Source organism: Pristiophorus japonicus, chromosome 10 (genome assembly GCF_044704955.1).
Source record: "Pristiophorus japonicus isolate sPriJap1 chromosome 10, sPriJap1.hap1, whole genome shotgun sequence".
Classification (NCBI taxonomy): domain Eukaryota; kingdom Metazoa; phylum Chordata; class Chondrichthyes; family Pristiophoridae; genus Pristiophorus; species Pristiophorus japonicus.
The window spans coordinates 54,115,591-54,141,845 of record NC_091986.1 but is presented as its reverse complement, the minus strand read 5'-3'; the positions used below and the strand labels follow the sequence as shown (position 1 = coordinate 54,141,845).

Below are 26,255 nucleotides of genomic sequence, written 5' to 3'. Positions count from 1 at the left end.
CTGCCTTCTTGAACTGCTGCAGTTCGTGTGGTGAAAGTGCTTCCATAGTGCTGTTAGGGAGGTAGTTCCAGGATTTTGGCCCAGCAACAATGAAGGAACAGCGATATATTTCCAAGTCAGGATGGTGTGTGACTTGGAGGGGAACGAGGAGGTGATGGTGTTCCCATGCGCCTGCTGACCTTGTCCTTCTAGGTGGTAGAGGTTGTGGGTTTGGGTGGTGCTGTTGAAAAAGCCTTGGCCCGTCGCTGCAGTGCATCTTTTCAATGGTACACACTGCAGCCAAGGTGCACCAATGGTGGAGGGGGTGAATGTTTAAGGTGGTGGATGAGGTGCCAATCAAGTAGGCTGCTTCGGTCTGGATAGTATTGAGCTTCTTGAGTGTTGTTAGAGCTGAACTAATCCAGGCAAGTGGAGAATAGTATGAACATTCCTGACTTATGCGTTGTAGATGGTGGTAAGGATCAGTGCTATTCATTAATGATTCTTCAATTTGATAGGTTAAGAAGATAGACAGTTTCAATCCCTGTTCAAATAGATACCAGATGATCTGTAGAGGGTGCTGCACTTTTCGATAGTTGGTCGACAGGAACTTCAAGTGTAAACCACATATTGGCTCGAATTTTCTTTGCCTGGGCGGGTCCAGTGCGGGCAGTTGTCGTGGCAGGTCGTGACCCCGTTCTTGCTCCCATCCCACTGCAGAAATCAACTTTGCGCTAATGGGGCCTATTAAACCCTCCCTGCATATTACCCATCCCTATTAAATGGTGCGAGTCTGATGAAGTCAGCCGGGATATTTAAAGGAGCCATGGCCACATTGCATTTGAAGGTTTATCTAGGAGTATGCAGTCACTGCACATGAGGTTTTGATTGCTACAAACACTTGGAGAAAAGACTGCACAGAGGCAGAGGGTTGCACCCAAGTTCTCCGATGATTCCTTTTATATGTCTGTGGAGGGAGTCAGAGCACACAGGGAGATCTCATTCCATTTGAGGGAGGGAGGAACTTAGTACAATCACTATCACGAAAGAAGTAGTACTCAGTAAAATAATAAGACTAAAGGCGGACAAGTCCCCTGGACCAGACGGCTTGCATCCTAGGATCCTAAAAGAAGTAGCTGCAGTTATAGTGGATGCATTGGTTGTAATCTACCAAAATTCCCTGGATTCTGGGGAGGTCCCAGCAGATTGGAAAACCGCAAATGTAACGCCCCTATTTAAAAAAGGAGAGAGACAGAAAGCAGAAAACTATAAACCAGTTAGCCTAACATCTGTCCTTGGGAAAATGCTGGAGTCCATTATTAAGGAAGCAGTAGCAAAACATTTGGAAAAGCATGATTCAATCAAGCAGAGTCAGCATGGTTTTATGAAAAGGAAATCATGTTTGACAAAATTTGCTGGAGTTCTTTGAGGATGTAACAAGTAGGGTGGATAAGGGAGAACCAGTGAATGTGGTGTATTTGGATTCCTGGAAGGCATTCGATAAGGTGCCATGTAATTGGTTACTGCACAAGATAAAAGTTTACGGGGTTGGAGGTAATATATTAGCATGGATTGAGGATTGGCTAACTAACAGAAAACAGAGAGTCGGGCTAAACGGGTAATTTTCCAGTTGGCAAACAGTAACTAGTGGGGCGCCACAGGGATCGGTGCTGGGGCCTCAACTATTTATAATCTATATTAATGACTTGGACGAAGGGGCTGAGTGTAATGTAGCTGATGATACAAAGATGGGTGGGAAAGCAAATTGTGAGGAGGGCACAAAAAATCTGCAAAGGGATATAGACAGGCTAAGTGAATGGACAAAAATTTGGCAGATGGAGTATGATGTAGGAAAATATGTGGTTATCCACTTTGGCAGAAACGATAGAAAAGCAAATTATATTTCAATGGAGAAAAATTGCAAAGTACTGCAGTACAGAGGGATCTGGGGGTCCTTGTGCATGAAACACAAAAAGTTAGCATGCAGGTACAGCAAGTAATCAGGAAGGCAAATGGAACGTTGGCCTTTATTGCAAGGGGGATAGAGTATAAAAGCAGAGAAGTCCTGCTACAACTGTACAGGGTATTGGTGAGGCCACACCTGGAGTACTGCGTACAGTTTTGGTCTCCGTATTTAAGGAAGGATATACTTGCATTGGAGGCTATTCAGAGAAGGTTCACTAGGTTGATTCCAGAGATGAGGGGGCTGACTTATGAAGATAGGTTGAGTAGGTTGGAACTATGCTCATTAGAGTTGAGAAGAATGAGAGGTGATCTTATCGAAACAAACAAGATAATGAGAGGGCTTGACAAGTTGGATGCAGAGAGGATGTTTCCACTCATAGGGGAAACTAAAACTAGGGGGCATAGTCTCAGAATAAGAGGCCGCCCATTTAAAACTGGTGAGGAGAAATTTCTTCTCTCAGAGGGTTGTAAATCTGTGGAATTCTCTGCCCCAGAGAGCTGTGGAGGCTGGGTCATTGAATATATTTAAGGTGGAGATAGACAGATTTTTGAGTGATAAGGGAATAAACGGTTATGGAGAGTAGGCAGGGAAGTGGAACTGAGTCCATGATCAGATTAGCCATTATCTTATTAAATGGTGGAGCAGGCTCGAGATGTCAAATGGCCGACTCCTGCTCCTATTTCTTGTGTTCTTGTGAATAAGCAGAAGAGACAAAAAGAGCCAGGCTCCAAATTGTAGAGGAAGTGAACAGTATGGATGTGGTCAGGAAGACCTAGGTATAGTACCGGAAACAGTTCAATGATCTCATTAGATCAGGAATGGTAGAAAGCCACACTCAACTTCATGCTGCTATGCCTCTCATCACATCCCTATAACTCTGCCTTCCCAACCCTACTCCTGTACATCCTCACTCACACCAACATACCTTGCACAACCACCCATCCCCCTCTCTCTATCTACATTGTCAGATCCCCATTTTACTAGCCACCCCTCACACTCATCCTTATTCTAATGTAATCATACTAACTAACAACACATAAGGAGGCCACATGGCTGTGCCGCCCAACTCCATCATAGTCCCCTCTAAAGATATAACCCATCCATTTCTTAAAATCATTCCATCACTCTCACTAAACCTTCTCTTCTTTCGCTCTTTGCAGGAAAGGGAGCCCACAATAAGAGGGAGAGGGAGAGAACTGGCGGTGGCCCGCCATCATTTGCTTCTCTCACAACAGCAGAGGAGGCTGCATTAGAAGTATTGGGAGTTGCCAAGCAGCTGGAGGTGGGAGATGGAGAGAGGAGAGCAGGTGACAGAATTAAAAATCATACAGCTATATGGCATACATCAGTCACTCATATGGGGACCGATGTCATCAACCACTGAATAGTCACCATGTCCATAATGGTATCTGTATCCATTCTTCATATGACATTTCTAACTCATCACTTTACTCTCCCACAGATCCATCAAGAGCCTCCCTTCCCACCCCCTCCCCACTGTTCAGGAGGAAGAGGAAGACAACTTCTCAGAGAAGCCTCCATCCTCTGAGGGTGCCACATCACCAGACATGAGCGCACCCACAACCAAGACAGAGACGCACACCTCAGTGGGTCCCACGGAAGATATTGTTGTGTTGTCACCCAGTATGTCACATCTTACAAGTGCGCAAGAGCAAATGTTGGCGACAGGGACAGTAGTGGAGGCTCCTTGTCAAAGGCACAAGACACTCCCAGCTCTGCTCAGCGGCCTGTAGACGCTGAGCCTCGGCAGCCTTCCAGAAAGAGGGTGATCCTGGAGGTACAGGAAGAAGTGCAAGGGGCTCTGACAGGTTTTGTGACCGCGATGTCAGCAAATGTTCAGAGAATGGAGGAGGCCATCTCCAACATGAGCACCACCGCTTTGCAGGCAATGGCGACTGTCGGCTGTTCCATGGGGGATGGTCACCTGCATGGAACAGCTTATGCACATGCTATCTATGGAAAAAAGATAACAGCATAGATGTGGGTTTTCATGGCCTCACTGATGTGCAGCAAGATGTTCTCCAGCTCCTTGCTAGCAGGGACGTGCGGGTTGCCCATGAGAGAGATGATGGTGAGAGGGGACATGGAAGTGTGGGCTCCTCTCAAAGTGCTTACACTTCTCCCCTGTTGCCACCCCCTCAGTCAGAGTCCCAGATGCCTCCACAGACAGCGATAGCCGAGTCTGCCCCTGCACAGTCACAGGAGGAACAGTCTTTGGTGGGCCCATCACAGGCTCCAAAACCCAGAGGATGACAACCAAGAGTGTCTGAGCAGTCAGCAGCGAACTGAGCAGGCTGCCTCCACCTCTGCTGAAATAACAGCAACAACAACAACTTGTATTTATATAGCGCCTTTAATGTAGTGAAACATCCCAAGGCGCTTCACAGGAGTATTATGAGATAAAAATTTGACACTGAACCACATAATGTGATTTCCATCATAAAAACCTTTATTTTCACCACTCTTGGACAAATTTGTGTGCAGGTTTGGAAGTGGCTTAATGAGCTGTAGTGAATGATGAGACATAACGGTCCCTCCAGCAATGATGTTCAGTTTGAAAGTAATGGCTTGGTTGTTGTAGGAATCCTTTATGGTGTGGAGTAGTGTCAACCTGGCCTAGCATGTGGCAGCCATATGGGTGGAATGCATAAATTTAAGTAAATCTGGTCATGATGAGGCCATGGGCAGTAATGTGCTTGGGTGCTGGTGGGATCTGGCCTGCAGGTTCCTCCAACTCCTGCTCCTCCTCGTCTCCCAGCTGATGCTCCTCCTCCTCCTCCTTTAAAGAGGCTGTGTGCTCAGTGCCTTGCTTCTCATACGCTGCAAATCCTCGCGGCTGCGCAATGTTGTGCAGGGCACAGCAGACCTCAACAATTCTGGAGACCCTGGTTGGTGCATGCTGAAGGGATCCTGTTGTCTGCTCTTGACAGATCTGGTGCAAATGTGGCTTTCATAATATCTCTCCTTGGCCTCAGTACTTGGTCTCCTCAAGGGTATCATGAATCACATCTTCAGTGCATTGTCTTCAAGCAGCCCGCCAGAAAGTCTGTTTGGAGGAACGAAGAGCTGATGGAGGGTGGACTGGCCTAGGACGAACCACACGGCAGCTGCCAGCGAATTTAGCACAAACATGCATGATGATCTTCCTATGGTTGCAGACCAGCTGCACATTAGGGAGTGGAAGCCCTTGCGGTTGACAAGACTCCTGGGTTATGCCTAATGGCCACAAGTGTGCAGTCGATGACGCCCTGCACCTGTGGGAAGCCATCCAGAGTGGCAAAGCAGAACGTCCGCTCAGTACCATTGGTTTCATTCGTGGCAAAGTTGATATAATTGGCTGACATGTCAGACAGGACATCGGTGACCTGTGTGATGCATTTGTGGTCGGCCAACTACAAATGCCGCAAATGTCTGCTGCAGATCCCAGAAAGGTGCCTGGGGCAAAGAAGTTGAGGATGCTGCTGACTTTAATAGCCAATGATAAGGCATGTCCACCTGCTCCTCTGGGCTGTAGGTCTTGTTCGAGTAATGTGCAAATATCTGCAACAACCTGGCGCAATAGCCTGAGTCTTCTTTGGCACTGCTGCTCAGTCACATTGAGGAAGCTCAGTCTCTGCCTGTATCCCCTGTGTTGGGGGTATCGATTCTGGCGTGGTGAAGCTCTGCACTGATGCCCTCTGTCCTGTGCAGCATCAGGTGGTTGAGAAGGTTGATGGTGTCATTGTTGGTCCTGCTGGTCTGCTTGGTGCTGCTGGTGTTGGGCTCATCGTGGTCCAATTCTGAGGACCAAGATGAAACAGTATAAACAGCACCCATGCTAATGGTATAGATGGCAGGTTAAGTGGAGATGAGAGAAGCAATCTGATAGGCTCTACCAATGAGGTAAGTCTGGATGACGAGCTTGCAGCCTGTAGAAAGCTAAATCTGTGCTGGGAATGCAGTCAGCAACAGCCTCTGCCTGAGGAAATGATCTTGTGTGAAGTGGGAGCATTTATAGTATATTTCATGCTGTCAACTAATCAGCTGGATCAATGGCCACTCAACTCCCGCCTTAGGTTGACAAACGTGGTTCCCGAGCTGCGTGATTCCTGTGATCATGAAGGGAAATTTGAAAAGTAAACTAATAAAGACGCTTAAGGGTCTGACAATAAGCTGATAATTATTTAAATTATCCACCTCTGCCGCTTGGTTCACTGCCGCACAGGCAAGGGCACTCGAGGGAAAGGCGCATGGGGGCGGGACGAAGGCGGGTTCCCAACCTGCTCCAACTTATTTCAAATTTCCCATACAACCCGCAACAGATTGCGCTCGCACAGACCCGACAAAATTCCGGCCAAAACGTTTATGGGAAAATGCAAATGTAATAAACAGCTGGTGCCGTTTATTCACTGCTGATCACAAATTCCAACCTGTTTTGGACAAAAAAGTGGCTGAGAAAGGGAGAGCAGATGAACATCGAACCCCCGGCAGCCCATTTGTTTTCAGATGGTCTGATGAAGGAGCACTGAATGCCTTGTGGCCTTGAAGTGACTTTGGTGCCTCCAGTGATATTAGGAGCACGGCAAAAAGAGGAGGAGACAGAGGATAAGAGAGAGAGAAGAGAAAGTGAACAGGGAGAGGAGAGAGGAGAGAAAGAGAGAGAGAGAGAGTTGTAGGGTTAGTTCTATCCATGGTCCTTGCATTTTTGTTCCTGGCAGCTAAAAGAAAACTTGTACGATGCTTATTTGAAATGGGTTTAGGACTTTAAATTTGGCTTGATGATAGTTTGGGGGTGAAATTCCCCTGTTGTGTGCCCCCCATTAGTACCTCCAGAGGGCGCTAACCGGATACAAACCTGTTTTCACCCAGTGGGCGGGGAGGGGCGGGCGGTGCTGCTATCGACTCCCACAGAATTACGCGGGAGTTAGTGGAGATGCTGACACAGTAGCGCCTCATCCTGTTGGTAGTGCCCCAGCCTGCCGCACAACCGCTGATGACACATTGCTGTGTGCAGCAATCGCTTAGCGCCTTGCTGCGGAAATTTGCCAGCAACCCGCGAGGCTACCATGAGCGGTGCCAGTGCCAGCTTCGAGGGTCACGAACAGGTCGACATCTGCTCACGGGCGGAAGTTAGAGGGGAGGTGCATTGCACCGCGCACTGCCATTTTCTCGTTTTGGCCGACTCACCGGTCGGCCCGTCTTGAGGCTCTGCGGCATGATCCATGCCAACAACATACAGCCTGGCACTCTATTTTGCTGCTGGGCTGAGGCCTTGGTATCACGCCGCCCTGATGGCCCAGTGGAGGCTTCAGAGACCCTGCAGTATGCGAAACGGCCCTCACCGTTAACGGAACGGGAGGGGCATTGAAACACATCAGTGCTACATGGAGTAGTCACATAGCACTGCCAATCCAGGATGAATAGCGCCCCGGATACCACCCTGACAGGAAGTGGTGTGCGCAACATTGCGCTCCACTTCCTGTGAGGGGTGATAACCCAAATTTTGCGGCTGGGCAGGATTTCCGCACCGGGCACAGGAAATCCCTCCCCGACTGCGTTACCACCCCCAAATGGGCACTGGGGAATTTCGCCCCCTTTGAGTTTTATTCCCTATTTCAGCTACTTTCAGGAACAGAGCTGTACCAGCAAAACCAAAATTTTGCCTATAAATGTTTTATAAAGTTACTTATGTAATAGAGCTCCCCCTAGTGGACTACTGATGGAAATAATAAAAGGAACATGTGGTAAGGTCACATGATGACAGTTCCTGTTATGAGCCATCTTGTGCATGTGCTGTGTTAGTGATATCATAAGAATATATCACATTGTCGATGAGGTTAGGATTTCTGGATGCCCTAGCTGAAATTTTTGTTGGCGGATGTCCCTGCCAACCGAAAGAGAGACTTTGAGAGGTTCTTTGTTTTGCAGAACAGCTAAAAATCCAAGTTAAATTACAAGCACACTTGGCTGAACTGTTGGCGTTGAGAGTCCAGGTGGCCATGCATATGGGAATAATTGGGCGCCTGGGAGAGTTCCATCATGACCGAGAGGGGTTTGGAGCGTATTTGGAGCAGTTATAAATGTTTTTCACCGCGAACAGTATCATCGAAGTTCCCGCTGATGAAAACCATAACGGGCTATTTTCTTGACTGAAGCAAGCCCCACCAAGGTGTATGAAACCCTGAAAAAATTGCTTGTTTCGGTCGAGCCGAAGGACAAACCACTGATGGAGATTCTAACCAAGTTAGAATAGTACTACAGTCCTCAGCCCCTGAAAATTGCTAAAAGTTAGTGTTAGGTATGGAAGAACTCCACAAGACTGAGTACTGTGAGCTAAAACTGATGTGACCTTCGTCTCTTTAATACAACTCCAGAGTGCCTAAGCAGCATGGCAGACAACCTTTTATACTCCCTTGCACGAGGTGTGCAGGTGACTCTTGGGCTTCCAATAGTTGCACCCTCCGGTGGCAAGTCTTACACAGTTACAATGTTTACATATATAACAGTTATCATTTTGGAATAAGGGACTTAATTAATTGACGAGGGTATCAGTGAGTACACAATAGCTTTAAAAAAGCTATCCATTCACACTGTCATTTTGGAAACTTTCAGGACCGAGCATTGTGTGACCGCTTTGTTTGTGGGTTGAAAAATAAAGCAATCAGAAGGTAGTTGTTGACAACCCCTATCTTGACTTTTGATTTAGCTTGTCAGAAAGCTATGTCGATGGATATGACCGACCAATACTCCCAAGAATTTAATGCCATTTCCGGTCATCAGACAACTGAGGTGAATCGCCTGCCGGTTAAAAGCAAAAGGCAGTTAGGCCCCAAAGGCTCAGTAACTGGCCAAGGTAACAGTGAATTGAAGTCATGCTGTCGGTGCCTGGGACAACACATTGCTCCAAACTGTCCATACATGAAGGCAGAATGTTACTTCTGCAAGAATGTTACTTGGGCATCTTGCGAAGGCATGCCGACTGAATAGTAAGTAAACCGATGTTCAAGGCTAAAAGTAGAAATCGCCACACACTACATAGCGTTGAAGAGAAGCAACAGGACAAGGAGGTTCTGGAGATGTATGTCATCAAGAGCACGAGGGTATCTAACAATGATTCGTGATGTATCGTCATCCAAATAGATGTTGCAGGAACCAGGATACCCATGGAAATCGACACTGGTGAGCATAGTACCGGAATCGCTATATCTCGACAAGTTGTGTGATTTTCCACTGGAGAAGTCGAAGATAGAGATGCGAGGCTACTCAGGAGAACAAATCCCTGTGATGGGACGTATCACCATACCGGTGAAATACAAGAATCGGTTTCAGAGCTTGCCTCTCATACTAGTGGCAGAAGTCAAGCCTGCCTTGCGAGGTAGAAATTAATTGGGATCACTGAAGCTGGATTGGAATTAGATTTTTTGTGTAGAAACGAAATTTGCATTGAAAGATGACATCATCAAGCAGTATAAGAAGGTGTTCTGCGAAACAGGCAATCCGATCCAAGACTTCAAGGCGAGTGCCAGAGTGCAGAGGGATGCAAGACCAGTTTGCTGCAAGCCACATCCTATATAGTGGTAGGAGATTCAATAGTCAGGGGAGCAGACAGGCGTTTCTGCGGCCCCAGACGTGACTCCAGGATAGTATGTTGCCTCCCTGGTGCCAGGGTCAAGGATGTCACTGAGCGGCTGCAGGGCATTCTGGGTGGAGAGGGTGAACAGCCGGAGGTTGTGGTCCATATCGGGACCAATGGCATAGGTAGAAAGAGGGATGAGGTCCTGCGGGCAGAGTTTAGGGAGCTAAGAGAGAGATTAAAAGCAGGACCTCAAAGGTAGTAATCTCCGGATTATTCCCAGTACCATGAGCTAGTGAGTACAGAAAAAGGAGGATAGGGAAGATGAATGCGTGGCTGGGGAGATGGTGCAAGTGGGAGGGCTTTCGTTTCCTGAGGCATTGGGACCGCTTCTGGGGGAGGTGGGGCCTGTACAAGCCGGACGGGTTGCATCTTAACAGAGCCGGGACCAATATCCTTGCGGGGGGGTTTGCGAGTGCTGTTAAAGATGGTTTAAACTTGCTTGGCAGGGGGATGGGAACCTGAAAATAGATTCAGTAGGGAGGGGAGTAAAGCTGGAATTAGAAAGCAAAAGTAAAGAAAGTGAGTTTGAAGGACAGATGAAATAAGCAGGAAAAAAGGGTAAAAAAACAAATTTAAAGGCACTTTGTCTAAAGGCACGTAGCGTTCGTAACAAAATAAATGAGTTGACAGCACAAATAGATACAAATGGGTATGATCTGATAGACATCACAGAGACGTGGTTGCAAGGTGACCAGGGCTGGGAATTAAATATTATGGGGTGTTTGACAACCCAGAAGGACAGACAGAAAGGAAAAGGAGGTGGTGTAGCTCTATTGAGAAAGGATAGAATCATTGCAATAGTGAGAAACGAAATTGACTCAAATGATCAGGATATTGAAAGTTTGGGTGGAGATAAGACATAATAAGGGGAAAAAGTCACTGGTGGGTGTAGCCTATAGGCCCCCTAACAGTAGCAACTCTGTTGGTCGGAGAATAAACCAGGAATTAGTGAGGGCTTGTAAAAAGGGAACAGCGATAATCATGGTTGATTTTAACCTTCATATTTATTGGACAAATCAAATCGGTTAGGGCAGCCTTGAGGAAGAGTTCATAGAGTGAATAAGGGATGGGTCCCTTGAGCAGTATATAATGGAACCAACCAGGGGGCAGACTATTTTAGATCTGGTCCTGTGTAATGAGACAGGATTAATAAACAACCTCCGAGTAAAGGATCCCTTCGGAATGAGTGATCATAGCATGACTGAATTTCAAATTCAGATGGAGGATGAGAAAGTTGGATCTTAAAGGAGACTATGAAGATATGAGGGCAGAGTTAGCTAAAGTGGACTGGGAAAATAGGTTAACGTGTAGGGCAGTTGATGAACAGTGGCATACATTTAAGGTGATATTTCACAACTCTCAAGAAAAATATATTCCAGTGAGGTGGGAAGGGTGTAAGATAAAAGATAGCCATCCGTGGCTAACTAAATAAATAAAGGACGGTATCCAATTAAAAACAAGGGCATACAAAGTGGCCAAAACTAGTGGGAGGACAGAAGATTGGAAAGCTTTTAAAAGCCACCAAAGAATGACTAAAATAATGATTAAGAAAGGGAAGATAGACTATGAAAGTAAACTAGCACGAAATATAAAAACAGATAGCAAGGAAAAGAGTGGCTAAAGTAAATGTTGGTCCATTAGAGGATGAGACCGGAGAATTAGTAATGGAGAACATGGAGATGGCAGAAACTCTGAAAAAATATTTTGTATCAGTGTTTACGATAGAGGACACAAACAATATCCCAACAGTGATTGTAAGTTACCAAAATTCCCTGGATTCTGGGGAGGTCCCAGCAGATTGGAAAACTGCAAATGTAACGTCCCTATTTAAAAAAGGAGGCAGACAACAAGCAGGAAACTATAGACCAGTTAGCCTAACATCTGTGGTTGGGAAAATGTTGGAGTCCATTATTAAAGAAGCAGTAGCAGGACATTTGGAAAAGCATAATTTGGTCAGGCAAGAGTCAGCATGGATTTATGAAGGGGAAGTCATGTTTGACAAATTTGCTGGAATTCTTTGAGGATGTAACGAACCAGGATAAAGGGGAACCAGTGGATGCGGTGTATTTGGACTTCCAGAAGGCATTTGACAAGGTGCCACATAAAAGGTTACTGCACAAGATAACGGGGTTGTGGGTAATATATTAGCATGGATAGAGGATTGGTTAACTAACAGAAAACAGAGAGTTGGAATAAATGGTTCATTCTCTGGTTGGCAATCGGTAACTAGTGGGGTGCAGGGATCAGTGCTGGGCCCCAACTATTTACAATCTATATTAATGACTTGGAAGAAGGGACCGAGTGTAACGTAGCCAAGTTTGTTGACAATACAAAGATTGGAGGAAAAGCAATGTGTGGAGGACACAAAAAATCTGCAAAAGGACATAGACAGGCTAAGTGCATGGGCAAAAATTTGACAGATGAAGAATAATGTTGGAAAGTGTGAGTTCATGCACTTTGGCAGAAAAAAATCAAAGAGCAAGTTATTTTTTAATGGAGAAAGATTTCAAAATGCTGCATTATAGCTGGACTTGGAGGTACTTGTACATGAAACACAAAAGTATAGTATGCAGATACAGCAAGTGATCAGGAAGGCCAATGGAATCTTGGTCTTTATTGCAAAGGGGATGAAGTATAAAAGCAGGGAAGTCTTGCTACAGTTATACAGGGTATTGGTGAGGCCACACCTGGAATACTGCGTGCAGTTTTGGTTTCCATATTTACAAAAGGATATACTTGCTTTGGAGGCAATTCAGAGAAGGTTCACTAGGTTGATTCTGGAGATGAGGGGGTTGACTTATGAGGAAAGGTTGAGTAGGTTGGGCCACTACTCATTGGAAACCAGAAGAATGAGAGGTGATCTTATCGAAACATACAAGATTATGGGGGGGCTTGACAAGGTGGATGCAGAGAGAATGTTTCCACTGATGGGGGAGACTAGAATTAGTGAGCATGATCTTAGAATAAGGGGCCGTCCTTGTAAAACAGAAATGAGGAGAAATTTCTTCTCTCAGAAGGTTGTAAATCTGTGGAGAGGGCTGTGGAAGCTGGGACATTGAATAAATTTAAGACAGAAATAGACAGTTTCTTAAACGATAAGGGGATAAGGGGTTATGGGGAGCAGGCAGGAAAGTGGAGCTGAGCCCATGATCAGATCAGCCATGATCATATTGAATGGCGGAGCAGGCTCAAGGGTCCATATGGCCTACTCCTGTTCCTATTTCTTATGTTCTTATGTTCTCATAAGACCCTCCATCCAAGGTCCCCAGCAATCCTCCATCCAAAATGTCCAGTTCCATCCAACCTGAACTGCAGCCCAAGTGCAGAGAGAAGCTTTGATATCGTCAGCATATACGTATGACACGTCTGGACCGGGGTCAAGCAGGGCTGCGTCATTGCGCCAACACGTTTCTCGATCTTCCTTGCTGCAATGCTCCATCTCACTCTCAACAAGCTCCCTGCTGGAGTGGAACTAAACTAAACTAAAGAGCCAATGGGAACCTGTTCAACATTCGCCTCCAGGTTAGATCCAAGGTCGCCCCATCCTCTGTCATCGAACTACAGTACGCGGACGACGCTTGCATCTGCGCACGTTCAGACGCCAAACTCCAAGCCATCATCAACATCTTCACCGAGATGTAGGAAAGCATGGACCTTACACTAAACATCCGTAAGACAAAGGTCCTCCACCAACTTGACCCCGTCACACAGCACTGTCCCCAGGTCATCAAAATCCACGGTGCGGCCTTGGACAACGTGGACCATTTTCCATACCTCGGGAGCCTACTATCTGCAAGGGTAGACATCGATGACAAGGTCCAACACCGCCTCCAGTGTTCCAGCGCAGCCTTCGTTCGCCTGAGGAAGAGAGCGTTTGAAGACCAGGACCTCAAATCTGGCACCAAGCTAATGGTCTACAGGGCAGTAGTGATACCCACCCTCCTATATGGCTCACAGACGTGGACCATATATAGTAGACACCTCAAAGCACTGGAGAAATACCATCAGCGCTGCCTCCGCAAGATCCTCCAAATCCACTGGGAGGATAGACGCACCAACATCAGTATTCTCGCTCAGGCCAGCATCCCCAGCATCAAAGCACTGACCTCACTCGACCAGCATCGTTGGGCCACATTATCCGCATGCCCGACACGAGAATCCCAAAGCAAGCACTCTACTCGTAACTTCTACACAGCAAGCGTGCCCCAGGTTTCAAGGACACCCTCAAAGCCTCCTTGATAAAGTACAACATCCCCTCTGGCACCTGGGAATCCCTGGCCCAAGACTGCCCTAAGTGGAGGAAGAGCATCTGGGAAGGCATTGAGCACCTCGAGTCTTATCACCGAGAGCATGTAGAAATCAAGCACAGACAGCAGAAGGAGCATGCGGAAAACCAGACTCCCCACTCACCCCTTCCTTCAACCACTGTCTGTCCCACCTGTGACAGAGACTGTAATTCCCATATTGGACTGTACAGCCACCTGAGAACTCACTTTTAGAGTGGAAGCAAGTCTTCCTCGATTTTGAGGGACTGCCTATGATGTTGATAATGATGATGACATTGCGTACAGACGATCAGCTGATCACAATAATGCTGATGTTATGTTCAGGTTGCCATCCCCATCATAAGTTTCACCCAATAGGGAAGAAGTGTTCTATATTTCATACATTGATGAGCTGCCAGTCACAGCTGAAGAGATTGGTAGAGCAAACAAATGTGACCCAGTGATGTCAAAGGTTTATGATTCATCATAGACGGTCCCTCGAACGAGGATGACTTGCTTCCATGAGAGTTCACAGATGTTTCAATGAAAGACCCGATGTTCCAGTCCTGAACTCCAATTGAGTTTTTTTTTAACGTGCGGTAACCATTGCACATCAGCCACCACACGGGCTTGACAGAGCTAAGTCTTGGTCCAGTGGCAAGGATTATCCCGGACTACTGGAGACCTGCTCTGCTGCATGGACCTAGTGCGCTCACATATTGGTTCTTCTGGGCACTGTACCCTTATTTGCCGCACCTTCGTCATGATGTTCCAGGGCCCGGCGCTCCAGCTCTATTTATAGCCCCAACCTGCGGTGGTGTTCTCACACAGGTCGGGGCGGACCACGATGTTCCAGGGACCTGATTACATAGCAATTGGCTGGCCAAACCATGTATTAGAGGAAGATATTCATCCGTACTTCGGTTGTACGAATTAATTATCAATGGATAAAGATTGTATCATGTGGGGTGCAAGATGAGTTATCCCAAATAAGTTCAGGTCCAAATTATTAGGAGATCTTCATGACCAGAACCTGGGAATGTACTTGACTAAGAGTTTTGCATGCAGTTACTTAAGGTGCCCAGGTTTAGATAAAGATATCGAGTACATCATCAGTCAGTGTACAACATGTCAATCGGTAAGCAAGATACCACCATCAGTACCATTACAGCCATGGAAATGGCTTCCCAGGGTGTGACAAAGGTTACTTGTAGATTTTGCTCAGCTAGAAGGATAGCAATTGTTCATTGTGATTGATAGTCATTCGAAGTGGGTAGATGTGTTTCCGATGTGGAAAATAACAATAAGTAAAACACTGGACAATTTGCAAAGATTATTTTCTTCATATTGCCTCCCAGAGGAAATTGTGTCAGATAATGGGCCATAATTTTGTTCAGAAGAATTTGCACAGTTCATGAGCAGAAATGTTGTGAAATATACCAAGGTTCCACCATACCATCATGCTTCAAATGGCGCAGCAGAGCACACAGTTTAAATTGTAAAACATGCCCTCACCAAGCAAACGTTGGATCCAAATCCAAGGAAATGGCAGTTGTCGTTGGACCATAAACTAGCTAATGTTCTAATTACTTATTGTAATCATCCTCATACAACTACTGGTAGAACACCAGCAGAGTTATTTCTCAAATGGCAACCACGAACAAGGTTCCCGTTGTTAAAGCCAAACTTGGCACAGTCAGTCGAAAAAAACCCATTAAGACAGAAAGAGAATCATGATAAAGGTAGAATAAGAGAGAGGTGTCAAGTTGAATCAGAAGGTTCGAGTGAAGAACCATCACCATTAATGGTTAAAGTGGTTACCAGGAAGAATAGTGAAGATATGATGTCCTCGCACATATTTGGTCAAGATGTTTAATCATGGAAAGTTTAGGTTTGTTCACAATATTTTAGCTGCAGATGAGGAAGGAGTTTTTGATGAGTCAGTTAGTCTTGTTAAAAGCAGAGTACCAGTAGCAAATCTTACAACAGATGTACTCGAAACAAATCCAAGAGAAAGTCAGAATTTAAGTTTGAGTCTGAGTCAGGCAGACCATCAGTCTGAAGTTGTAGAGAGTCAAAATGTAGATCAAGGGTTGCCCTTGGAGAAAAACTCTCCTGAGGCTCAGCCTAGAATGATTCGTAATTCGACACCAAGTTTGAAAAGTTCTGTTCGAGAGCGAAGGTATCCTCTTCTAAACAGAAAACCAGTGGTTAAGTTTAATTTGTAAATATGGCAAAATAAGTCCATATCTTTTGTTGTGTATAACCATACAAGTTATGTATGATGATAAATGTTTTGGATTACTTCTTCAATAAGGAGGGAGAAGTGTAAAATAGCTTCCTTTACTGGACTACTGCTCCACCTAGTGGACTACTAATGTACTGCAACTACTGATGTAAATATTAAAGGATCATGTGGCAGAGCCATCTTGTGTGCGCTGTGTTAGTGATGTCGTAAGAATATAATCACAACTTATAGTCTCATTCTCCAGCAAAGCCTCTTGTGCCGATATAGCATTGGGAATCAATACTCTGTATAGTGGGGTCCCACATTTCTGAGGCTGAATTCAAATCATAATGCTAAGCAAATTTTGAATGTTCACTGCTGGCTGGTACTAATTTGGACAAGCTATTTAGAAATAATCAAAAACCCGGAAATTATGCATGATCAGAAAATAATGACGAACATGCCCTCAAATTTCTGACCTGCACTCCCGATGGGGGAATATCTGCTCCAGGAGGGATATTTGGTAAAATCCCTAAAGATAAGTGGTTTCAGAAAAAGCCTTACCTCCAATTAAAGTCCTTTTGTTTTCACTGAACTGTAATCCCAGGTACTTTATATACCGACTGGAAGATTCATTTAGTGTCGTTTTTGCATGGCTGAAAGATTCCAGCACACAGCTGACCTAAAAGGAAAATGCTCATCAATACATGAAATAACACTAGAACTGCCAAGTAAACTTTATGGGCTGGATTTTCAGTTCTGCTCATTTCGGGGTGGTAATGGCGGCAGGGCAGTAAAGATTGTGCCTGGGACCAATTTGCGCCTCAGTCAGCAAAATTCACCAGCTGGGCCCTGAATGTGGGGCAGAGCGCTACATACCTCTTTTCGGGTACAAGGCCAACTGAGCAACTGAAAATCCGTTGCTAAATAGCCGGCCTCGGAGTGCCCTAAGAGAGGATTCTGTGGCAAAAAAAAATTGCACCTAAAAACACAACAAACATTCCCAGTACCTTAAATATCCCACAATAAGCTACGCCGCAAAAATAAAACAAAACAATCAAACATACCTCATTCACCAATACCATCACTAACCACCGCCAGGACAGCTCTGACTGCCTGGTCTTCCAGGCACTCCCACCACGGCATGCTACGGGGTGCTATAGGTTCAGCGCACAACAAATTTCAAAGCGCAGTCGAAACTGGCGGCATTGCAATCCGGCTCGACATTCCCAGGCAGTGCTGCTCTGCGTTCCCACAAAACCGGCAATTAATTTCCGGTGGGGTGGCAGAAGCTCGCCGGTCGCCTGGAAACCATTGCCTCCTCCATTAATATCCCTCCGGGGCACGAACAGAGACAGCAACACAGCGAAAATCCAGCTCTACATTCCTTGTTATTGAGTGCCTAACATGAAAACTTATTTCAGTTTGTTTGAATGAATCTATTCTTACCCACAATAATTTTTTCAGTTTCAATACACAGAATAAAAATACTAATTATATTTCTTAACCTGAAGAGTTTTAGAATAGCTCTGGTTCATTTTAATAATTAATAAACGTTTTATATGTGGATGTAATTATCTTTGGATTCATGATAGAATCACACATTTAAAGAGTTTATAAAATAAAAACATGTGGGAATGTAAATAATGTCCTCTATCACCTGTTACTGCTGTCACTGGAGCAGTACCAGAGGAAATGACACTCTGAAGAGCAGACATCACCGTCAAGCAAAAATAAATGTAATTCTCTTTTAACCACACACAAAACACAATACATTAGTTGACCAGTAATAAGAGATTCGGAATGGGATAGAGAAAGTAATACAGAAACAATACTTTTAGATAAGCTAGGAGAGCAGGACATGAGGGCACTGGTTCAGGGTTGCAAGGACCAAATTTAAGACAGATGTTGGAAATTAATTCCTTACACGGGGTCAACAACTGGAATGGGATCAACAGAGAGGAGGACAGCAGACTCATTTTAGAAACAGGTGATGGAAAGAGATGATGGCAGTTAGGGTACTATGGAAATATGAGATTGTGTGTCATTCTTTATCCAAATCAATCTTGTTATCTTAGTTACTGACCATGCCAATCTCACAAAAATTATTAGAAGGATATCACTTTTGAAATGCTTGAGGCAAATGCTGAGGTTAGTGCCTCATGATGGCCTTGGAAAAGGTGGAAATTGATCTAATTCTCAGAAAGGAAAACACTGATTGATAGGGCAGGGAATGAGATGAAAGCAGATCTTTAAACAATATTGAAAACCGTTATAACGAAGGGTGTCGGATGCATTGGATCAAATGCACTGATTTAACTGGCAGCTTATCTAAATTAGGAAGTTTCCTTTCAGACAGAGCTTTCATTGTGCAGCTGTATTTTATTTTCGGAAAAATGGAGCTTCTACTGAATTGTTTTGTTTGCACCATTCAATTAGATTATTGCTGATCTGTACCTCAACCATATTTATTCGCCTTTCCTCCATATAGTTTGATACCCTTACTTATCATTTTAACCACATCTATACTCAAGATATTACAAGACATGTTTATGCAACTGCTCCTCATAATTTAACCCTTTTAGTTCTGGTATCATTCTGATGAATCTGTTTTGCACCCCCTTCATGCTAATATATCCTACCCATGATGCGCTGCCCGGAACTGAACACAGCGTTCCAGATGTGGTCTGATTTCTATTTGCTAATTGACCTCCTTTTGTCCTTTCTTTTTACCTTGCACTATAGGCTTTGACCCTTCACATTCATTCCTCAATTTAAAAGAATCTTCCGAGAAGTTGTCTAAATAAATTGATCCACTTTTGTCTCTGTTCATATGTGTGCTTCATTCTCAAAAGACAATAGTCCATGTTTTCTTTAGTAACACTTGTGTTTGCACTTAATCATTCTTTATTAGAGACGCGTGCAATAAGGGTACAGCAGTTATCATGGGTGACTTTAATCTACGTATTGATTGGGCTAACCAAACTGGTAGCAGTACTGTGGAGGAGAATTTCCTGGAGTGTATAAGGGATGGTTTTCTAGACCAATATGTCGAAGAACCAACTAGAGAGCAGGCCATCCTAGACTGGGTCTTATGTAATGAGAGAGGATTAACTAGCAATGTGGTCATGCGAGGCCTCTTGGGGAAAAGTGACCATAATATGGCAGAATTCTTCATTGGAGAGTGACACAGTTAATTCAGAGACTATGGTCCTGAACTTAAAGAAAGGTAACTTCGATGGTACGAGACGTGAATTGGCTAGGATAGACTGGCGAATGATACTTAAAGGGCTAACGGTGGATAGGCAATGGCAGACATTTAAAGATCACATTGATGAACTACAACAATTGTACATCCCTGTCTGGCATAAAAATAAAAAGGGGAAGGTGGCTCAACCGTGGCTAACAAGGGAAATTAGGGATAGTGTTAAATCCAAGGAAGAGGCATATAAATTTGCCAGAAAAAGCAGCAAACCTGAGGACTGGGAGAAATTTAGAATCCAGCAGAGGAAGAATAAGGGTTTAATTAGGAGGGGAAAAATAGAATACAAGAGTAAGCTTGCAGGGAACATAAAAACTAACTGCAAAAGCTTCTATAGATATGTGAAGAGAAAAAGATTAGTGAAGACTAATGTAGGTCCCTTGCAGTCAGAATCAGCTAAACTCATAATGGGAAACAAGGAAATGGCAGACCAATTGAACAAATACTTTGGTTCTGTCTTCACGAAGGAAGACACGAGTAACCTCCCAAAAATACTAGGGGACCGAGGGTCTAGTGAGAAGGAGCAACTAAAGGATATCCTTATTAGTCAGGAAATTGTGTTAGGGAAATTGATGTGATTGAAGGCCGATAAATCCCCAGGGCCTGGTAGTCTGAATCCCAGAGTACTGAAGGAAGTGGCCCGAGAAATAATGGATGCATTGGTGCTCATTTTCCAACATTCTATAGACTATGGATCAGTTCCTATGGATTGCTGGGTAGCTAATGTAACCCCACTATTTAAAAAAGGTGAGAGAGAGAAAACAGGGAATTATAGACCAGTTAGCCTAACATCGGTGGTGGGGAAAATGTTGGAATCAATTATTAAAGATGTGGTCGCAGCGCATTTGGAAAGCAGTGACAGGATCGGTCCAAGTCAGCATGGATTTATGAAAGGGAAATCATGTTTGACAAATCTTCTAGAATTTTTTGAGGTTGTAACTAGTAGAGTGGACAAGGGTCAACCAATGGATGTGGTATATTTGGACTTTCAAAAGGCTTTTGACAAGGTCCCACACAAGAGATTACTGTGCAAAATTAAAGCACATGGTATTGGGGGCAATGTATTGACGTGTGTAGAGAACTGGTTGGCAGACAGGAAGCAAAGAACAGGGATAAATGGGTCCTTTTCAGAATGGCAGGCAGTGGCTAGTGAGGTAGCGCAAGGTTCAGTGCTGGGACCCCAGGTATTTACAATATACATTAATGATTTAGATGAAGGAATTGAATGTAATATCTCCAAATTTGCAGATAACACTAAGCTGGGTGGCGGTGTGAGCTGTGAAGAGTATGCTAAGAGGCTGCAGGGTGACTTGGACAGGTTGGGTTAGTGGGCAAATGCATGGCAGATGCAGTATAATGTAGGTAAATGTGAAGTTATCAACTTTGGTGGCAAAAACAGGAAGGCAGAATATTATCTGAATGGTCACAGATTTGGAAAAGGGGAGGTGCAACGAGACCTGGGTGTCATGATACATCAGTCATTGAAAGTTGGCATGCAGGTTCAGCAGGCGATGAAGGCGGCAAATGGCTTGTTGGCTTCATAGCGAGAGGATTTGAGTATAGGTGCAGGAAGGTCTTACTGCAATTGTACAGGGCCTTGGTGTGGCCACACCTTAAATATTGTGTACAGTTTTGGTCTCCTAATCTGAGGAAGGACATTCTTGCTATTGAGGGAGTGCAGCGAAGGTTCACCAGACTGATTCCCGGGATGGCAGGACTGACATATGAAGAAAGACTGGATTGACTAGGCTTATATTCACTGGAATTTAAAGAATGAGAGGGGATCTCATAGAAACATATAAAATTCTGATGGGATTGGACAGATTAGATGGAGGAAAAATGTTCCCGATGTTGGGGAAATCCAAAACCAGGGGTCACAGTCTAAGGATAAGGGGTATGCCATTTAGGACCGAGATGAGGAGAAACGTCTTCACTCAGAGAATTGTGAACCTGTGGAATTCTCTACCACAGAAAGTTGTTGAGGCCAATTCGTTCGATATATTCAAAAGGGAGTTAGATGTGACCCTTAATGCTAAAGGGATCAAGGGGTATGGAGATAAAGCAGGAGTGGGGTACTGAAGTTGCATGATCAGCCATGATCATATTGAAATGGTGGTGCAGACTCGAAGGGCCGAATGGCCTACTCCTGCACCTATTTTCTATGTTTCTATGTCCCCCTTTTTCTCCTGAAGATGCTGACTACTGCTGAGGCATTTTTCCGTGGGTGTCACCAACCCTCTGAATATGCCAAGTAGCCACTGTTCACCTAAGCCTGGATAATGCGTGTGATTAGATGATTAGGTGTGATTAGGTGATTAGCTCAACCAATCTTGCCCTCATTTAAAACCCATACAGACTTTGAAGCGTGAGGAGAGGGGGAGGAGTCTTTAAAGAGTGTCTATGTTTGAGAGCCAAGTCAATTTTAATCTCACGAGACCAAAGGCACTGAGCCCAATTGCAACACTCCAACTGTCATCCTAACTGAGATGAGCATAATCAAATCAACTGAACATTGGATTTTTCTGCTTGGTTACCTACCTAGCCATTGAAAAAATACTACATTAAATCTGTGTACATCTTCTGTAATTGGTGAACTTTGTGGACTTTCTCTAGTTAGATCAGCCCAGCTATCTCTCATGCATGTCAGCTTGGTATACTTCTTCCTTCCAAAGCCAGTAATTTGTAAGTTTAATTCCTCTACCAGGATGTGAGTGCATAATTTAAGACTATGCTGCAATGTAGTACTGAGGGAGTGCTGCATTGTTTGAGGTTCTGTCCCAGATGAAGCATTAGGGTAAATTTTGTGAGATTCTGTACCACTGCCAGAGCCTTGCATGCAGTCAATGTGTATCAGAAGATCACGTGATTTTCTGTCCATTGATTTCACTGATTAAAAAATCATGGGCAGTGTACTTGCAATTTTCCAATAGGTGCTGGCTACATGTGAGGCTCCGTTAGCAGCTCAAGAAGTTGTTCAAATTTACCCCATTAAACCAAGGCCCTGACTATCCATTCAGGTGCATGTAGTACAGCACTATTTGAAAAAGGGCCGGGAGTTCTGCTGCTGTGCTGGCCTCAACCAACACCACCATAACAGATTAGCTGGTCATTCATCTCCCTCAACCAACACCACCATAACAGATTAGCTGGTCATTCATCTCCCTCAACCAACACCACCATAACAGATTAGCTGGTCATTCATCTCCCTCAACCAACACCACCATAACAGATTAGCTGGTCATTCATCTCCCTCAACCAACACCACCATAACAGATTAGCTGGTCATTCATCTCCCTCAACCAACACCACCATAACAGATAAGCTGGTCATTCATCTCTTGGCTCTCTATGGTATGTTGCTGGTGACAAATAGCCAGCAGTAAGTGAACTTCAAAATAGTAATTCATCATGTGAAGTGCTTTGCCATGAGAAAGCACTCAGTAATTTTAATGTCCACGCAAGGGGAGTCACGCGCTGTCGAGCGCCGAGAAGCAGCAACATGGCGGGAAGAGCCGAATGGCCAAAAGAGGCCCAGGTAAGTTTTAAAACTTTGCCTGTCTTTGAAGTACATGTGGGCCAGGAGGAGCAGGAACTCCAATGACAACTTATGAGTCCTTGGGTCATAGAAACATAGAAAATAGGTGCAGGAGTAGGCCATTCGGCCCTTCGAGCCTACACCGCCATTCAATAAGATCATGGCTGATCATTCCCTCAGTACCACTTTCCTGCTTTCTCTCCATACTCCTTGATCCCCTTAGCCGTAAGGGCCATATCTAACTCCCTCTTGAATATATCCAATGAACTGGCATAAACAACTCTCTGCGGCAGGGAATTCCACAGGTTAACAACTCTGAGTGAAGAAGTTTCTCCTCATCTAAGTCCTAAATGGCTTACCCCTTATCCTAAGACTATGTCCCCTGGTTCTGGATTTCCCCAACATCGGGAACATTCTTCCCGCATCTAACATGTCCAGTCCCGTCAGAATCTTATACGTTTCTATGAGATCCGCTCTCATCCTTCTAAACTCCAGTGAATATAAGCCTAGTCGATTCAGTCTCTCCTCATACGTCAGTTCTGCCATCCCGGGAATCAGTCTTGTGAACCTTCACTGTACTCCCTCAATAGCAAGAACGTCCTTCCTCAGATTAAGAGACCAAAACTGTACACAATATTCCAGGCGAGGCATCACTAAGGCCCTGTACAACTGCAGTAAGACTTCCCTGCTTCATTACTCAAATCCCCTAGCTTTGAAGGCCAACATACCATTTGCCTTATTCACCGCCTGCTGTACCTGCATGCTCACTTTCAGTGACTGATGAACTATGACACCCAGGTCTCATTGCACCTCCTCTTTTCCTAATCTGCCGCCATCCAGATAATATTCTGCCTTTGTGTTTTTGCCCCCAAAATGGATAACCTCACATTTATCCACATTATACTGCATCTGCCATGCATTTGCCCACTCACCTAAACTGTCCAAGTCACCCTGCAGCCTCTTAGCGTCCTCTTCACAGCTCACACCGCCACCCAGTTTAGTGTCATCCGCAAACTTGGAGATATTACACTCAATTCCTTCATCTAAATCAGTAATGTATATTGTAAATAGCTGGGGTCCCAGCGCTGAGCCCTGCGGCACTCCACTAGTCACTGCCTGCCATTCTGAAAAGGACCCGTTTATCCCGACTCTCTGCTTCCTGTCTGCCAACCAGTTCTCTATCCATGTCAGTACATTACCCCCAATACCATGCGCTTTGATTTTGCACACCAATCTCTTGTGCGGGACCTTGTCAAAAGCCTTTTGAAAGTCCAAATACACCACATCCACTCGTTCTCCCTTGTCCACTCTGCTAGTTACATCCTCAAAAAATTCCAGAAGATTCGTCAAGCATGATTTCCCTTTCATAAATCCATGCTGACTTGGTCCGATCCTGTCACTGCTTTCCAAATGCGCTACTATTTCATCCTTAATGATTTAATCCAACATTTTCCCCACTACTGATGTCAGGCTAACCGGTCGATAATTGCCCGTTTTCTTTCTCCCTCCTTTTTCCAAAAATGGTGTTACATTAGCTACCCTCCAGTCCAAAGAAACTGATTCAGAGTCGATAGACAGTTGGAAAATGATCCACTATTTCTAGGGCCACTTCCTTAAGTACTCTGGGATTCAGACTATAAGGCCCCGGGGATTTATCGGCCTTCAATCCCATCAATTTCCCTAACATAATTTCCCTCCTAATAAGGATATCCTTCAGATCCTCCTTCTCACTAGACCCCCTGTCCCCTAGTACAATCGGAAGGTTATTTGTGTCTTCCTTCGTGAAGACAGAACCAAAGTATTTGTTCAATTGGTCTGCCATTTCTTTGTTCCCCATTATAAATTCACCTGAATCTGACTGCAAGGGAACCTACGTTTGTCTTCACTAATCTTTTTCTCTTCACATATTTATAGAAGCTTTTGCAATCAGTTTTTATGTTCCCTGCAAGATTCCTCTCATATTCTATTTTCCCCCTCTTAATTAAACCCTTAGTTTTCCTCTGTTGAATTCTAAATTTCTCCCAGTCCTCAGGTTTGCTGCTTTTTTGGCCAATTTATATGCCTCTTCCTTGGATTTAACACTCTCCTTAATTTCCCGTTTTAGACACGGTTGAGCCACCTTCCCCGTTTTATTTTTACTCCAGACAGGGATATACAATTGCTGAAATTCATCCATGTGATCTTTAAATGTTTGCCATTGCCTATCCACCGTCAACGCTTTAAGTATCCTTTGCCAGTCTATTCTAGCCAATTCACGCCTCATACCGTCGAAGTTACCTTTCCTTAAGTTCAGGACCCTAGTTTCTGAATTAACTGTGTCACTCTCCATCTTAATAAACAATTCTACCATATTATGGTCACTCTTCCCCAAGGGGCCTCGCACAACAAGATTGCTAATTAGCCCCTTCTCATTACACATCACCCAGTCTAGGATGGCCAGCTCTCTAGTTGGTTCCTCAACATAATGGTCTAGAAAACCATCCCTAATACACCCCAGGAAATCCTCCTCCACTGCATTGCTACCAGTTTGGTTAGCCCAATCAATATGTAGATTAAAGTCGTCCATGATAACTGCTGTACCTTTATTGCACCCATCCCTTATTTCTTGTTTGATGCTGTCCCCAACCTCACTACTACTGTTTGTTGGTCTGTACACAACCCGCACTAGCTTTTTGTGCTCTTTGGTATTACGCAGCTCCACCCATACCGATTCCACGTCATCCAGGCTAATGTCCCTCCTTACTATTGCATTAATTTCCTGTTTAACCAGCAACGCCACAATGCCTCCTTTTCCTTTCTGTCTATCCTTTCTAAATGCTGAATACACTTGGATGTTGAGTTCCCAGCCTTTGTCACCCTGAAGCCATGTTTCCGTGATGCCAATTATATCATATCCGTTAACTGCTATCTGCGCAGTTAATTCGTCCACCTTATTCTGAATACTCCTCGCATTGAGGCACAAAGCCTTCAGGCTTGGCTTTTTAACATACTTTTCCCCTGTAATGTGGCCCTTTTTGTTTTTTGCCTTGGGTTTCTCTGCCCTCCACTTTTACTATTCTTCTTTCTATCTTTTGCTTCAGACTCCATTTTATTTCCCTCTGTCTCCCTGCATAGGTTCCCATCCCCCTGCCATATTCGTTTAACTCCTCCCCAACAGCACTAGCAAACAGTCCCCCTAGGACATTGGTTCCGGTCCTGCCCAGGTGCAGACCGTCCGGTTTGTACTGGTCCCACCTCCCCCAGAACCGGTTCCAATGTCCCAGGAATTTGAAACCCTCTCTTTCGCACCACTGCTCAAGCCACGTATTCATCTGAGCTATCCTGCGATTCCTACTCTGACCAGCACATGGCACTGGTAGCAATCCTAAGATTACTACTTTTGGAGG

The 26,255-nt window shown here is 44.7% G+C and overlaps 1 protein-coding gene across 1 annotated transcript in view; it reads right to left on the bottom strand.

The window, feature by feature from the left end:
* The window catches only part of myo16 (myosin XVI), a 1,091,439-nt gene that overhangs the window by 607,177 nt on the left and 458,007 nt on the right, over positions 1-26,255 (bottom strand). Inside the window, exon 14 of the mRNA XM_070891428.1 lies at positions 16,638-16,755. Within this exon, the coding sequence (XP_070747529.1) occupies positions 16,638-16,755 (118 nt within the window). The remainder of the gene's footprint in view (positions 1-16,637; positions 16,756-26,255) is intronic.